We start from the raw sequence: 15741 nt of genomic DNA, 5'->3' as shown, positions 1-15741 counted from the left end.
TCCCGACCCTCCCCCACCTGAGACCCCCAAAACCAAAATTTGGGGACCCCTCCCCCCGATTCCTCCAAACCCTTCTGGGGACCCCCTAAAAAACCCAAAATTTGGGGAACCCCTGACCCCTCCCCGACTTTCTGGGACTCCTCAAAACCAGACAGGGTCAAAATTTGGGGATCCCCCCTTCCTGGGACCCCCCAAAACCCCAGAAAGCAGAAATTTTGGGGACCCCCTTTTTTATCTCCACAACTTTGGGGACTCCCCAACCCCTTCCCAACTTTTGGGAACCCCCCCAAAACCCCACAGGGCCAAAATTTGGGGATTCCCTGACCCCTTCCCATCTTCCTTGCACCCCCAAAACCCCTGAAAGCAAAAATTTTGGGAACCCCCATTTTTATCTCCACAACTTTGGGGACCCCCAACCCCTCCCCAACTTTTGAGAACCCCTCCCAAAACCCCATAGGGCCAAAATTTGGGGTCCCCCCCAATTTTTATCCCAATTTTTGGGAACCCTCAAAACCCCACAAGGGCCAAAATTTGGGGACCACCAATTTTTATCCCAAATTTGGAGACTCCTCAACCCCTCCCTAAGTTCTTGAAACCCCTCAAAACTCCACAGGGCCAAAATTTGGGGATCCCTTGACCCCTCCCCACCTTCCTGACACCCTCAAACCCCCAGAAAACCAAAATTTTGGGAACCCCCATTTTTTTATCCCAACTTTGGGGACCCCCAACCCCTCCCCAACTTTTGAGAACCCCCCCCAAAACCCCACAGGGCCAAAATTTGGGGACCCCCCCAATTTTTATCCTAACTATGGGGACCCCCCAAACCCCACAGGGCCAAAATTTGGGGATCCCCTGACCCCTCCCCATCTTCCTGACACCCCCAAAACCCCAGAAAACCAAAATTTTGGGGACCCCCTTTTTTATCCTCAAATCTTTGGGGACCTCATGACCCCTCCCCAACTTTTGGGAACCCCCCCAAACCCCCACAAGGGCCAAAATCTGGGGACCCCAATTTTTATCCCAACTTTTGGGAAGCCTCAAAACCCCACAAGGGCCAAAATTTGGGGACCACCAATTTTTATCCCAAATTTGGGGAATCCCCAACCCCTCCCTAAGTTTTGGGAACTCCTCAAAACTCCACAGGGGCCAAAATTTGGGGATTCCCTGACCCCTTCCCATCTTCCTTGCACCCCCAAAACCCCTGAAAGCAAAAATTTTGGGAACCCCCATTTTTATCTCCACAACTTTGGGGACTCCCAACCCCTCCCCAACTTTTGAGAACCCCTCCCAAAACCCCACAGGGCCAAAATTTGGGGTCCCCCCCAATTTTTATCCCAATTTTTGGGAACCCTCAAAACCCCACAAGGGCCAAAATTTTGGGATCCCCTGACTCTTCCCCATCTTCCTGACACTCCCAAACCCCATAAAATCAAAATTTTGGGGACTCCCATTTTTATCTCCACAACTTTGGGGACCCCCAACCCCTTCCCAACTTTTGGGAACCCCCCAAACCCCCACAAGGGCCAAAATTTGGGGACCACCAATTTTTATCCCAAATTTGGGGAATCCCCAACCCCTCCCTAAGTTTTGGGAACTCCTCAAAACTCCACAGGGCCAAAATCTGGGGATCCCCTGACCCCTCCCCATCTTCCTGACACCCTCAAACCCCCAGAAAACCAAGATTTTGGGGACTCCCATTTTTTATCCCAACTTTGGGGACCCCATGACCCCTCCCCAACTTTTAGGAACCCCCAAAAATCTGGGATCCCCCCCTTCCTGGGATCCCCAAAACCCCAAAAAACCAAAATTTTGGGGACCCACCCAATTTTTATCCCAACTTTGGGGACACCATGACCCCTCCCCAACTTTTGAGAACCCCCCCAAACCCCATAGGTCCAAAATTTGGGGATCCCCTGACCCCTCCCCATCTTCTTTGCACCCCCAAACCCCCAGAAAGCCAAAATTTTGGGGTCCCCCCAAATTTTTATCCCAACTTTGGGGACTCCCCAACCCCTCCCCAACTTTTGGGAACCCTCCCAAACCCCCACAAGGGCCAAAATTTGGGGACCCCCTGACTCTTCCCCTTCTTCCTGACACCCCCAAAACCCCAGAAAACCAAAATTTTGGGAACCCCCATTTTTATCCTCAAACCTTTGGGGACCCCATCACCCCTCCTCAACTTTTGAGAACCCCCCCCAAAATCCCATAGGTCCAAAATTTGGGGACCCCCCCCAATTTTTATCCTAACTTTGGGAACCCCCAAAACCCCACAAGGGCCAAAATTTGGGGACCACCAATTTTTATCCCAAATTTGGGGACTCCTCAACCCCTCCCTAAGTTTTTGAAACCCCCTCAAAACTCCACAGGGCCGAAATCTGGGGATCCCCTGACCCCTCCCCACCTTCCTGACACCCCCAAAACCCCAAAAAACCAAAATTTTGGGGACTCCCATTTTTATCCCCAAACCTTTTGGGACTCCCCAATCCCTCCCCAACTTTTGAGAACCCCCCAAACCCCCATAGGGCCAAAATTTGGGGTCCCCCCCCAAATTTTTATCCCAATTTTTGGGAACCCTCAAAACCCCACAAGGGCCGAAATTTGGGGATCCCCCCTATTTGGGACCCCCAAAACCCCACAAAGCAAAAATTTTGGGGACTCCCATTTTTATCCCCAAACCTTTTGGGACTCCCCAATCCCTCCCCAACTTTTGAGAACCCCCCAAACCCCCATAGGGCCAAAATTTGGGGACCCTCCCTTCCTGGGACCCCCCATAAAACCAAAATTTTGGGGACCCCCCCCATTTTTACCCCAAATTTGGGCACCCCCGCGACCACCCCAAACCTCCCAAAAAATCCCAAACGGTGCCACCAACGAGGGAACAAAAATTTCTTTTATTCCACCGAGACCCCCCCAAACCCCTCGGACCCCTCCAGATCCCCGCAGGTTTTGGGGATCCCCGCGGATTTTGGGGTTCCCCGCGGGTTTGGGGGGGTCCCTGAGGGGTTTTTTTGGGGGGGATTTTGGGGGTTCAGGCGTGCAGAGCCCTCCAGCGCTCCAGGGGCCCCCGGGACGGGACGTACTTGACCCCGCAGCCGTCGGGGATCAGGCGCTTCTGGGCCACCATGTCCTCGAAGGCGTCGGCGTTGAACTTGGTGAAGCCCCATTTCTTGGAGATGTGGATCTGGGGGAACCCCAAAAATCCGTCAGGGGGACCCCAAAACCTCCCCAGAGAAAAAATCTGGGGTCTCCAGGTCACCCCATCCTGATTATTTCAATGTTTTTGGCCACAAAAACCCATCCTTCGTTTTAAATTTGGTATCTTGGGTTCCCCCATGTTGTTGAATCCCAATTTCTTGGAGATGTGGATCTGGGGAAACCCCAAAAACCCCCAGAGAAAAAATTTGGGGGGTTTCAGGTGACCCCATCCTGATTATTTCAAAGTTTTTGGCCCCAAAAACCCCTTCTTTATTTTAAATTTGGGCTCTTCGATCCCTCCAGGTTTTAAAGCCCCCATTTTCCTGGAGATGTGGATCTGGGGGGACCCCAAAACCCCCAAGAGAAAAAAAAAAAATTGGTGTCTCCAGGTTCCAGAACCTTCTGACCCCAAAATCCTGAACTTGGCCCCTCCCTGAACCTTTTCCCTTCGTTTTTTACCCCTTAACCCCTGACCCCATAAACTTTGGGGCACCCCACTAACTCCAAACCCCTCAAAATTTTTTGGGGTGCCCCAGGAGATTTTGGGGTCCCTCCCAGGTGATTTTGAGGTGTCCCCAGAACCTTCTGACACCTCAAAACCTTCAACTTGGCCTTTCCCAAAACCTCCACCCTTCACTTTTTACCACCCAACTCCACCTGCCCCATAAATTTTGGGGCACCCCATGATCTCCCAACCCACTCAAGTTTTTTTGGGGTGCCCCCCAGGTAATTTTGGGGTGCCCCAGGTACCTTCTGGCGCCCGGGGAACTTGAACTTGGCCCTCCTGAGTGCCTCCACCACGTGCTCCTTGTCCCCTTATCCCACCTGCCCCACAGATTTTGGGGCACCCCACTAACTCCAAACCCCTCAAAATTTTTTGGGGTGCCCCAGGAGATTTTGGGGTCCCTCCCAGGTGATTTTAGGGTGTCCCAGGTACCTTTTGACACCCCAAAATCCTGAACTTGGCCCCTCCCTGAACCTTTTCCCTTCGCTTTTTACCCCTTAACCCCTGACCCCATAAACTTTGGGGCACCCCACTAACTCCAAACCCCCCCAGTTTTTTTGGGGTGCCCCAGGAGATTTTAGGGTCTCTCCCAGGTGATTTTGGGGTTCTCCAGAACCTTCTGACACCTCAAAACCTTCAACCTGGCTTCTCCCAAAACCTCCTCCCTTCACTTTTCACCCCCCAACCCCACCTGCCCCATAAATTTTGGGGCACCCCACTAACTCCAAACACCTCAAAATTTTTTGGGGTGCCCCAGGAGATTTTGGGGTGCCCCTGAGGTGATTTTAGGGTGTCCCAGGTACCTTTTGACACCCCAAAATCCTGAACTCGGCCCCTCCCTGAACCTTTTCCCTTCGTTTTTTACCCCTTAACCCCTGACCCCATAAACTTTGGGGCACCCCACTAACTCCAATCCCCCCAGTTTTTTTGGGGTGCCCCCCAGGAGATTTTGGGGTGCTTCCCAGGTGATTTTTGGATGTTCCAGAACCTTCTGACACCCCAAAATCCTGAACCTGACCCCTCCCAGAACCTTTTCCTTTCACTTTTTACCCCTTATCCCACGTGCCCCATAAATTTTGGGGCACCCCACTAACTCCAAACCCCCCTAGTTTTTTTGGGGTGCCCCCAGCTGATTCTGGGATGCCCCTGAGGTAATTTTGGGGTGCCCCAGAACCTTCTGACACCCCAAAATCCTGAACTTGGTCCCTCCCAGAACCTTTTCCTTTCACTTTTTACCCCTTATCCCACGTGCCCCATAAATTTTGGGGCACCCCACAGGCCCCCAGGTTTTTTGGGGTGCCCTCCAGTTTTTTTGGGGTGCCTCTGAGGTGATTTTGGGGTGCCCCACGTACCTTTTGACATCCAAAAACCTGAACTTGGCCCCTCCCAAAACCCCCTCCCTTCACTTTTCACTCCCCAACCCCACCTGCCCCATAAATTTTGGGGCACCCCACACCCTCCCAGCCCCCCACAATTTTTTGGGGTCCCCCCCAGGTTTTTTGGGGTGCCCCCCAGGTGATTTTTACCTTCTGGTGCCCGGGGAATTTGAACTTGGCCCTCCTGAGCGCCTCCACCACGTGCTCCTTGTCCCCTTATCCCACCTGCCCCATAAATTCTGGAGCACCCCATGATCTCCCAGCCCTCCAAAATTTTTTGGGGTCCCCCCTAAGGTAATTTTGGGGTGTCCCCCAGGTGATTTTTTACCTTCTGGCGCCCGGGGAATTTGAACTTGGCCCTCCTGAGCGCCTCCACCACATGCTCCTTGTCCCCTTACCCCACCTGCCCGATAAATTTTGGGGCACCCCACACCCTCCCAACCCCCCCAGTTTTTTTGGGGTGCCCCCCAGGTGATTTTGGGGTTCTCCAGAACCTTCTAACACCTCAAAACCTTCAACCTGGCCCCTCCCTGAACCTTTTCCCTTCGTTTTTTACCCCTTAACCCCTGACCCCACAAATTTTGGGGCACCCTATGATCTCCCAGCCCCCCAAAATTTTTTGGGGTCCCCCCCCAGGTAATTTTGGGGTGCCCCAGGTACCTTCTGGCGCCCTGGGAATTTGAACTTGGCCCTCCTGAGCGCCTCCACCACGTGCTCCTTGTTCTGGGCCTTGGTGCGGATGGACATGATCACCTGGCCGATGTGAACCCGCGCCACCGTGCCCTGCGGCTTCCCGAAGGCGCCGCGCATCCCGGTCTGCAGCCTGGGAAAAAAAAATGGGGAGGGGGAGGTCAGGGGAGACCCCAGACCCAGCCCTGAACCAGCCCTGGAGACCCCAGACCCATTTACAGAGTGGTGTTTGTACCCCAGACCCATTTACAGAGTGCGGTTTGTGATTCCCTGCATCCCGGTCTGCAGCCTGGGAAATGGGGAGGGGGAGGTGAGGGGAGACCCCAGACCCATTTACAGAACAGTGTCTGTACCCCAGAGCCAGCCCAGAGACCCCAGACCCATTTACAGAATGGTGTTTGTGATTGCCCTGCAGGCCGGTCTGCAGCCTGGGAAATGGGGAAAATGGGGAGGGGGCGGTCAGGGGAGACCCCAGACCCATTTATAGAACAGTGTCTGTACCCCAGAGCCAGCCCAGAGACCCCAGACCCATTTACAGAACGGTGTTTGTGATTCCCTGCATCCCGGTCTGCAGCCTGAGGGGGGAAATGGGGAGGGGGAGGTGAGGTGAGACCCTAGACCCATTTACAGAACAGTGTTTGTACCCCAGAGACCCCAGACCCATTTACAGAACGGTGTTTGTACCCCAGACCCATTTACAGAGTGGGGTTTGTGATTCCCTGCATCCCGGTCTGCAGCCTGGAAAATGGGGAGGGGAAGGTCAGGGGAGACCCCAGACCCATTTACAGAGCCAGTCCAGACCTGCCTGGAGACCCCAGACCCAGCCCTGACCCAGCCCTTGAGACCCCAGACCCATTTACAGAGCCAGTCCTGGAGACCCCAGACCCATTTACAGAGCCAGTCCTGGAGACCCCAGACCCATTTACAGAGTGCGGTTTGTGATTCCCTGCATCCCGGTCTGCAGCCTGGGAAATGGGGAGGGGGAGGTGAGGGGAGACCCCAGACCCATTTACAGAACAGTGTCTGTACCCCAGAGCCAGCCCAGAGACCCCAGACCCATTTACAGAATGGTGTTTGTGATTGCCCTGCAGGCCGGTCTGCAGCCTGGGAAATGGGGAAAATGGGGAGGGGGCGGTGAGGGGAGACCCCAGACCCATTTACAGAGCCAGCCCAGAGCCACCTGGAGACCCCAGACCCATTTACAGAGTGGGGTTTGTGATTGCCCTGCATGCTGGTCTGCAGCCTGGAAAAATGTGGAAAATGGGGAGGGGGCGGTGAGGGGAGACCCCAGACCCAGCCCTGACTCAGCCCCGGAGACCCCAGACCCATTTACAGAACGGGATTTGTACCCCAGACCCATTTACAGAGTGGGGTTTGTGATTGCCCTGCATGCCGGTCTGCAGCCTGGAAAAATGTGGAAAATGGGGAGGGGGCAGTGAGGGGAGACCCCAGACCCATTTACAGAATGGTGTCTGTACCCCAGAGCCAGCCCAGAGACCCCAGACCCATTTACAGAACACTGTCTGTACCCCAGAGCCAGCCCAGAGACCCCAGACCCATTCACAGAGCCAGCCCTGGAGACCCCAGACCCATTTACAGAACAGGTTTTCTGTCCCTGGTCCTGTTAAAAGTGGGGAGTGGGATCCCAAAATAAAATTCTGGACCCCCCAGTTCATTTTTTACCCCCCTAGATAATTTTTTCTACCTCCCCCCAGCTAATTTTTTACCCCCCCAGTTCATTTTTTGCCTCCCCCCGGGTAATTTTGGATAATTTCTGGATCATTCTGGATAATTTTTGGGTAATTTTGGATAATTTCTGGATAATCTCTGGATAATTTTGTCCCTCTTTGGATAATTTTTGGATAATTTTGTCCCTCCCTGGATAACTTTTGGATAATTTTGTCCCCCCATGGATAATTTTGGATATTTTTGGGATAATTTTGGGTAATTTTTGGATAACTTTGTCCATCCCTGGATAATTTTTGGGTAATTTTGGGTAATTTTTGGGTAATTCTGGATAATTTTTGGACAATTTTTGGATAATTTTGTCGCTCCCTGGACAATTTTTGATAATTTTGGGTAATTTTGTCCCCCCATGGGTAATTTTTGGATAATTTTTGGGTATTTTTTAGATAATTTTGGATAATTTTTGGATAATTTTTTGGGTAATTTTTGGATAATTTTTGGATAATTTTCTTCCTCTATAGATAATTTTGGCTAACTTTTGGCTAACTTTTGATAATTTTTGGATATTTTTGGATATTTTTGGGTAGTTTTGTCCCTTCCTGTATAATTTTGGGTAATTTTGTCCCCCACATGGATAATTTTTGGATAATTTTGTCCCCCCCATGGATAATTTTGGATATTTTTGGATAATTTTTGAGTAATTTTGGATAATTTTCGGGTAATTTTTGGATAAATTCTGGATAAATTTTGGATAATTTTTGGATAGTTTTGTTCCTCTATGGGTAATTTTGGATAATTTTGTCCCCCCCAGGTAATTTAGGATATTTTCGGGTATTTTTGGGTATTTTAGGGCAGTTTTGTCCCCCCGGCCCCTTTGGGAGCCCCCCCACGGGGAGGGGTCCCTACACAGCCGGGGGGGGAGGGGTCTCTGTGCGCAGCCAGTGCACGCCGGGACCCGGGGGGCGGGGCCACGGCCGGCTTAATTAGCTGCGGGAATTAACGGGTCATTAATGGGGTCATTAACTGGGGGGTCATTAATGGGGTCATTAATGGGGGGGTAATTAATGGGGTCATTAATTGAGGGGTCATTAATGGGGTAATTAACTGGGGAGTTATTAATGGGGTAAATAACTGGCAGGTCATTAATGGGGTCATTAATTACGGGGGTAACTAATGTGAGAGCATTAACTGAGTAATTAACAGAGTAATTAACTGGGGAGTCATTAACAGGGTAATTAACTGTGGTGTAATTAATGAGGTCATTACTTGGAGGTTATTATCGGGGTCATTAACTGAGGATCATTAATGGAGTCATTAATGGGATAATTAATCTGGTAATTAACTGGGGGTCATTAACAGGGTAATTAATGGGGGTCATTAATGGGGGTAATTAACCGGGGGTCGTTAACTGTGGGGTCACTAACAGAGTAATTAACTGTGGGGTCATTAATGAGGTAATTAACCGGGGGGTCATTAACTGAGAATAATTAACTGGGGAGTCATTAATGGCGTAATTAACTGTTGGGTAATTAATGGGGTAATTAATTGTGGGGTCATTAATGGGGTAATTAACAGGGCAATTAGCTGTGGGGTTATTAATGGAATAATTAACAGAGGGGTCATTAATGGGGTCATTGACTGGGGGTAACTAACTGGGTCATTAACAGGGTAATTAACCAGGGGGTCATTGATTTGGTAATTAACTGTGGGGTAATTAATGGGGTAATTAACTAGGGAGGTCATTAACTGTGGGCAATGAGGATTTCGGGGACCCCTCCCCAAATTCCAGGACACCCCCAGTTCTGCGACCATCCCAACCCACCCCAGAAACTTCTCCACTTTAATTTCAAGAACCTCCCCAAACTCCAACGACCACCCCAAGATTTTGGGGACCACCTCAGGACTTTGGGGACCCCCTGAGGATTTCGGAGACCCCTCCCCAATTTCGGGGACCCCCCCAGGATTTCAGGGACCCCTCCCCAAATGTCAGGGGCACCTTTCCATGACCCACCCCAGAAACTTTTCCGCTTTAATTTCAAGAACCTCCCCAAACTCCAACGGCCCCTCCAGGACTTTGGGGACCCCCTGAGGATTTCAGAGACCCCTCCCCAATTTCAGGGACCCCTCCCCAATTTCAGGGACCCCTCCCCAATTTCAGGCCCCCCCCAGACCTGTCAGCCCCAGCGCAGGATAACATTTTGTTGATGCGGATGACGTGGAAGGGATGGAGGCGAACGCGGATGTGGAATCCGTCCTTGCCACAGCTCTTCACCATGTACTTGTTGGCACAGATCCGAGCGGCTTCCAGGGCTGGGGAGGGGGGAAAAATGGGGTGAGACCCCTCCTCAAATTGGGCAGGACCCCTCCTCAAATGGGGAATGAGACCCCTCCTCAAATTGGGCAGGACCCCTCCTCAAATTGGGGTGAGACCCCTTCCCTAATGGGGGAGCCACAGCTCTTCACCATGGACTTGTTGGCACAGATCCGGGCAGCTTCCAGGGCTGGGGAGGGGGGAAAAATGGGGTGAGACCCCTCCTCAAATTGAGGTGAGACCCCTCCCCAAATTGGGCAGGACCCCTCCTCAAATTGGGCAGGACCCCTCCCCAAATTGGGGGAGCTGTCCTTGCCACAGTTCTGCACCATGTACTTGTTGGCACAGATCCGGGCAGCTTCCAGGGCTGGGGAGGGGGGAAAAATGGGGTGAGACCCCTCCTCAAATGGGAAATGGGGGCAGGAGGGTCAGGACCCCTCCTCAAATGGGTTTTGGGGGTCAGGACCCCTCCTCAAACAGGTCAGGACCCCTCCCCTAATAGGGAAAGAGGAGCAGGATCCCTCCTCAAATTGGGGTGAGACCCCTCCTCAAATGGGAAATGAGGGGTCAGGATCCCTCCTCAAATGGGGAATGGGGCTGGGACCCCTCCTCAAATGGGGCAGAGGGAGTAGGACCTCTCCTCAAATGGGGTATGGGGGCTGAGACCCCTCCTCAAATGCGGTATGGGGTCAGGACCCCTCCTCAAACACATCAGGACCCCCTCCCAAATGGGGTATGGGGTGTGAGACCCCTCCCCTAATGGGGAATGGGGGCTCAGGACCCCTCCTCAAACAGGTCAGGACCCCTCCTCAAATGGGAAATGGGGCAGGGACCCCTCCTCAAATAGGGCAGAGGGTGCAGGACCCCTCCTCAAAATGGGGAATGGGGCTGGGACCCCTCCTCAAACAGGCCAGGACCCTTCCCTAAATGGGGTACGGGGTCAGGACCCCTCCCCAAATGGGGTAGGACCCCTCCCCTAATGGGGAAAGAAGGGCAGGACCCCTCCTCAAATGGGGCAGAGGGGGCAGGACCCCTCCTCAAATGGGGTATGGGGGTGTGAGACCCCCTCCTCAAATGGGGAATGGGAGGGCAGGACCCCTCCTCAAACAGGCCAGGACCCCTCCTCAAATAGGGAATGGGAGCAGGAGCCCTCCTCAAATGGAGGGAGACCCCTCCTCAAGTGGGGAATGGGGCTGGGACCCCTCCTCAAGTGGGGTATGGGGTGTGAGACCCCTCCTCAAATAGATTATGGGGCAGGGACCCCTCCTCAAACAGGGCAGGACCCTTCCCCAAATGGGGAATGGGGGGCAGGACCCCTCCCCAAATGGGGTAGGACCCTTCCCCAAATGGGGCAGAGAGGGCAGAACCCCTCCCCAAATGGGTTATATGGGGGGTCAGGACCCCTCCCCAAAGAATGGAGGGAAAAATCTGAGGGGTTCAGGTGGAAATTTGGGGATTTTGGGTGAGAATTTGGAGTTTTAGGAGAATATTTGGGGGCTTCAGGGAAATATTTGGGGGTATTAAGGGAAAACTTGGGAGTTTTAAGTGAAATTTTGGAGGTTTTAAGGAAATATTTGGGGGTTTAGGAGAATATTTGAGGGTATTAAGAGAAAATTTGAGAGTTTTAGGTGAAATTTTGGAGGTTTTAAGGAAATATTTGGGGGTTTTAGGTGAGAATTTGGAGATTTTGGGTGAGAATTTGGAGTTTTAGGAGAATATTTGGGGGTATTAAGGGAAAACTTGGGAGTTTCAGGTGAAATTTTGGAGATTTTAAAGAAATATTTGGATGTTTTAAGGAAATATCTGGGAAACATTTGGGGATTTTGGGTGAGAATTTAGAGTTTTAGGAGAATATTTGGGGTTTAGGAGAATATTTGGGGGCGTTAAGGGAAAACTTGGGAGTTTTAAGTGAAATTTTGGAGATTTTAAGGAAATATTTGGGGGTTATAGGTGAAAATTTCGAGTTTTAGGTGAGAATTTGGAATTTTAGGAGAATATTTGGGGTATTATGGGAAAACTTGGGAGTTCTAGATGAAATTTTGGAGGTTTTAAGGAAATATTTGGAGATTTTAAAGAAACATTTAGAGATTTTAGGAAAATATTTGGGGTTTAGGAGACTATTTGAGGGTATTAAGAGAAAATTTGAGAGTTTCAGGTAAAATTTTGGAGGTTTTAAGGAAATATTTGGGAAATATTTGGGGGTTTTAGGTGAGAATTTGGAGATTTAGGAGAATATTTGGAGTTTAAGAAAATATTTGAGGGTATTAAGAGAAAATTTGAGAGTTTTAGGTGAAATTTTGGAGGTTTTAAGGAAACATTTGGGGGTTTCAGGTGAGAATATGGAGTTTTAGGAGAATATTTGGAGGTTTCAGGAGAATATTTGGGGGTATTAAGGGAAAACTTGGGAGTTTTAAGTGAAATTTTGGAGGTTTTAAGGAAATATTTGGAGATTTTAAGGAAACATTTAGGGGTTTTAGGTGAGAATTTGGAGATTTTGGGTGAGAATTTGAAATTTTAGGAGAATATTTGGGGTATTATGGGAAAACTTGGGAGTTTTAGATGAAATTTTGGAGATTTTAAGGAAACATTTCCAGGTTTTAAGGAAATATTTAGAGATTTTAGGAAAATATTTGGGGTTTAGGAGAATATTCGAGGGTATTAAGAGAAAATTTGAGTTTTAGGTGAAATTTTGGAGGTTTTAAGGAAATATTTGGGGGTTTTAGGTGAGAATTTGGAGATTTTGGGTGAGAATTTGGAGTTTTAGGAGAATATTTGGGGTTTAAGAGTATATTTGAGAGTTTTAGGTGAAATTTTGGAGGTTTTAAGGAAATATTTGGAGATTTTAGGGAAATATTTGGGGGTTTTGGGTGAGAATTTGGAGATTTAGGAGAATATTTGGAGTTTTAAGAAAATACTTGAGGGTATTAAGAGAAAATTTGAGAGTTTTAGGTGAAATTTTGGAGGTTTTAAGGAAATATTTGGGAAACATTTGGGGGTTTTGGGTGAGAATTTGGAGTTTTAGGAGAATATTTGGGGTTTAAGAGAATATTTGGGGGTGTTAAGGGAAAACTTGGGAGTTTTAAGTGAGATTTTGGAGGTTTTAAGGAAATATTTGGGGGTTTTAGGTGAGAATTTGGGGGTTATAGGTGAGAATTTGGAATTTTAGGAGAATATTTGGGGTATTATGGGAGAACTTGGGAGTTTTAGATGAAATTTTGGAGATTTTAAGGAAACATTTGGAGATTTTAAGGAAATATTTAGAGATTCTAGGGAAATATTTGGGGTTTAGGAGAGTATTTGAGGGTATTAAGAGAAAATTTGAGAGTTTCAGGTGAAATTTTGGAGGTTTTAAGGAAATATTTGGGGGTTTTAGGTGAGAATTTGGAGATTTTGGGTGAGAATTTGGAGTTTTAGGAGAATATTTGGAGTTTAAGAGAATATTTGAGGGTATTAAGAGAAAATTTGAGTTTTAGGTGAAATTTTGGAGGTTTTAAGGAAATATTTGGGAAACATTTGGGGGTTTCAGGTGAGAATCTGGAGTTTTAGAAAAATATTTGGAGTTTAAAAGAATATTTGAGAGTTTTATGTGAAATTTTGGAGGTTTTAAGGAAATATTTTGGGGTTTTAAGAAAATATCTATAGGTTTTAAGGAAATACTTAGAGATTTTAGGAAAATACTTAGAGATTTTAGGAAAAATATTTGGAGATTAAACGTGAAAATTTGAAGCATTTAAATGAAAATTTCATTAATTCCAGACAAAAAAACCAAACCCCCCTCAAAAAAAAAATCTTTTAAATCCCCCCAAAACCCCAAAAATCCTGAGGTCACCCCAAAACCTTTCAAGACCCCCCAAAAATCCCCAAATTCCCCAAAAATCCCAAATTTTACCTTCAGAGCTGAGCTGCTCGTACTCGTCCGACACCATGTGCCCACACAGGGGGAACTCGTCCACCTTGGCTTTCTTCCTCCCCAGATCGAAAATTCGGATTTTTGGGTCTGGGGGAGACACCCACAGGGGTCAGGGGGGATTTTTTGGGGGGATTTTTGGGTTTTTGGGGTCGGGACTCACCGGGGACCCCGCGGCAGAAGCGAGATTTGGGGTAGGGTTTGTTCTTGCAGTAGCGGTAACTGAGGGGGGAAAAAGGGTTTGAGAGTCCAAAAAAAATCACAAAATTTGTACCAAAATGTCCTAAAATAGATCCTTAAATAGCCATTAAAATAACAAAACAGGTCATCAAAAATGGCCTAAAATAGATCCTTAAAAATACCTCAAAATTCCCAAAAGCGATCCCAAAAATCCCTGAAAATCCCCAAAAATATCCTAAAATTGATCCCCAAAAATCCCTGAAAATTCCCAAAACTGATCCTCAAAAATACCTCAAAAATTTCCAAAACTGATCCCCAAGAATATCCTAAAATAGATCCCCAAATATCTCTCAAAATCCCTAAAATTTATCCCTAAAAATCCCTCAAAATTCCCAAAACTGATCCCCAAAAATTCCTAAAATTGATCCCAAAAATATCCTAAAATAGATCCTCAAATATCCCTCAAAATACCCAAAACTGATAATCAAAAAAATTCTAAAATAGAGCCCCAAAAATACCTCAAAATTCCCAAAAGCGATCCCAAATATTCCTTAAAATCCCCAAAATTAATCCTCAAAAATCCCTCATAATTCCCAAAATTGATCCTCAAATATCTCTCAAAATCCCCAAAATTAATCCCCAAATATCCCAAAACTGATCATAAAAATCCCTGAAAATCCCCAAAACCGATCCCCAAATATCTCTCAAAATCGCCAAAATTTATCCCCAAAAATCCCTCAAAATACCTAAAATTTATCCCCAAATATTCCTCAAAATTCCCAAAACTCATCCCCAAAAATATTCTAAAATAGATCCTCAAATATCCCTCAAAATCCCCAAAACCGAACCCCAAATATTCCTTTAAATCCCCAAAATTTATTCCCAAAAATCCCAAAACTGATCCCCAAAAATATCCTAAAATAGATCTCCAAATATTCCTCAAAAACCCCAAAATTAATCCTCAAAAATCCCAAAATCCACCCCAGTAATCCTTCAAAATTCACGAAATTATTCCCTAAAATTTGCCTTAAATCGATCCCTAGAAATTCCAAGTGATCCCCAAAAATCCCTCAAAAAATCCCTCAAAACCGAACCCCAAAATTGCCACAAAATCCCCAAAATTAAACCCCAAAAATCACCGCAAATGATCCTCAAAAATCCCAAATTTTCCCAAATCCGCACAACAAATCCCTAAAAATCCCCAACATCAATCCTCAAAAATTTCCCTAAATCCTCACAAATGATCCCCCAAAAATTCCCAAGTGCTCCTCTAAAATACCTCAAAATTTTCCCCCAAAAATCCCAAAACCTGCTCTCAAAAAATGCCCCAAAATCCAAAAATTGATTCCTAAACCACCCCCAATCCCTTTTTGAAGACCCCAGACCCTTTTAAACTTTAAATATTTATTTTTAACCACCCCCGTGACGCCCCAGACCCTTTCTGACCCCAAATATATAATTTTTAACGCCCCTAAACCCTTTTAAATCCTAAATATTCCCATTTTTAACTCCCCATGACACCCCCAGACCCTTTTAACCCCCCCCGTGACGTCACAGCGCCCCCCGTTATGACGTCACGCCTCTCACCATCGTGCCGGCCGGCGGCCCATGGCGGCTCCGAGGTCTGGGAACCTGCGAGGGGGACAAAACGGGATGGATTTCAAGTGGAGAGACCCCAAAAAAACCCTAAAAATCCCAAAAAAACCCCAAAACCGCGCTAGGCCCAGCCCGGGCCCGCCCGGCCCTCACACGCCGCACCGACCTCGCGGAGCGCCCAAAAGAGGCCGCGGGCGCCTGCGCGCTGCCTTTATAGCGTCTGCGCACTTCCGGTCACGCCCCTCACTTCCGGCGGCGCTCCGGCCGCCTTGGAGGACTCAACATGGCGGCAGTG

General features: G+C 48.2%; 1 protein-coding gene and 1 non-coding gene across 4 annotated transcripts; both read right to left on the bottom strand.

Moving 5' to 3' along the window:
- Positions 1 to 2872: 2872 nt before the first annotated feature.
- Positions 2873 to 15662, bottom strand: RPL10 (ribosomal protein L10). 3 transcript variants are annotated; one of them, XM_033083507.2, is made up of 8 exons: positions 15613 to 15661; positions 15438 to 15482; positions 13834 to 13892; positions 13653 to 13760; positions 9624 to 9762; positions 5779 to 5899; positions 5405 to 5446; positions 2873 to 3181 (listed from the first exon to the last, which is right to left on the bottom strand). In XM_033083507.2, exons 2-8 carry the CDS (start codon positions 15458 to 15460, stop codon positions 3029 to 3031), a joined length of 645 nt encoding a protein of 214 aa, XP_032939398.1. In that variant the 5' UTR covers positions 15461 to 15482; positions 15613 to 15661; the 3' UTR covers positions 2873 to 3028. The 3 variants fall into 3 exon arrangements, with proteins under 3 accessions (XP_032939398.1, XP_032939399.1, XP_032939400.1); XM_033083508.2 differs by lacking the exon at positions 5405 to 5446 and having other exon boundaries at positions 5737 to 5899; positions 15613 to 15660; XM_033083509.1 differs by lacking the exons at positions 2873 to 3181; positions 5405 to 5446 and adding an exon at positions 3257 to 3367 and having other exon boundaries at positions 5737 to 5899; positions 15613 to 15662.
- On the bottom strand, positions 8308 to 8445 carry LOC117009414. The gene has a single exon (XR_004420476.1). It is a non-coding gene; the product is annotated as a small nucleolar RNA SNORA70 (small nucleolar RNA).
- Positions 15663 to 15741: the final 79 nt, after the last annotated feature.

This window comes from Catharus ustulatus, chromosome 32, assembly GCF_009819885.2.
Source record: "Catharus ustulatus isolate bCatUst1 chromosome 32, bCatUst1.pri.v2, whole genome shotgun sequence".
Classification (NCBI taxonomy): Eukaryota; Metazoa; Chordata; class Aves; order Passeriformes; family Turdidae; genus Catharus; species Catharus ustulatus.
Note: the sequence above shows the minus strand (reverse complement) of the source record. Positions and strands in the feature narration are given on the sequence as shown.

Bases quoted from the DNA above. Each gene is read 5' to 3' on its own strand.
- RPL10 (XM_033083507.2), bottom strand. From the start codon at position 15,460: ATGGGCCGCCGGCCGGCACGATG. The intron at 13,893-15,437 runs GTGAGAGGCGTG...TTCCCCCCTCAG, and splicing joins GGCCGCCGGCCGGCACGATG to TTACCGCTACTGCAAGAACA. The intron at 3,182-5,404 runs GTAAAAAATCAC...GGGTTCCCCCAG, and splicing joins AATTCCCCGGGCGCCAGAAG to ATCCACATCTCCAAGAAATG.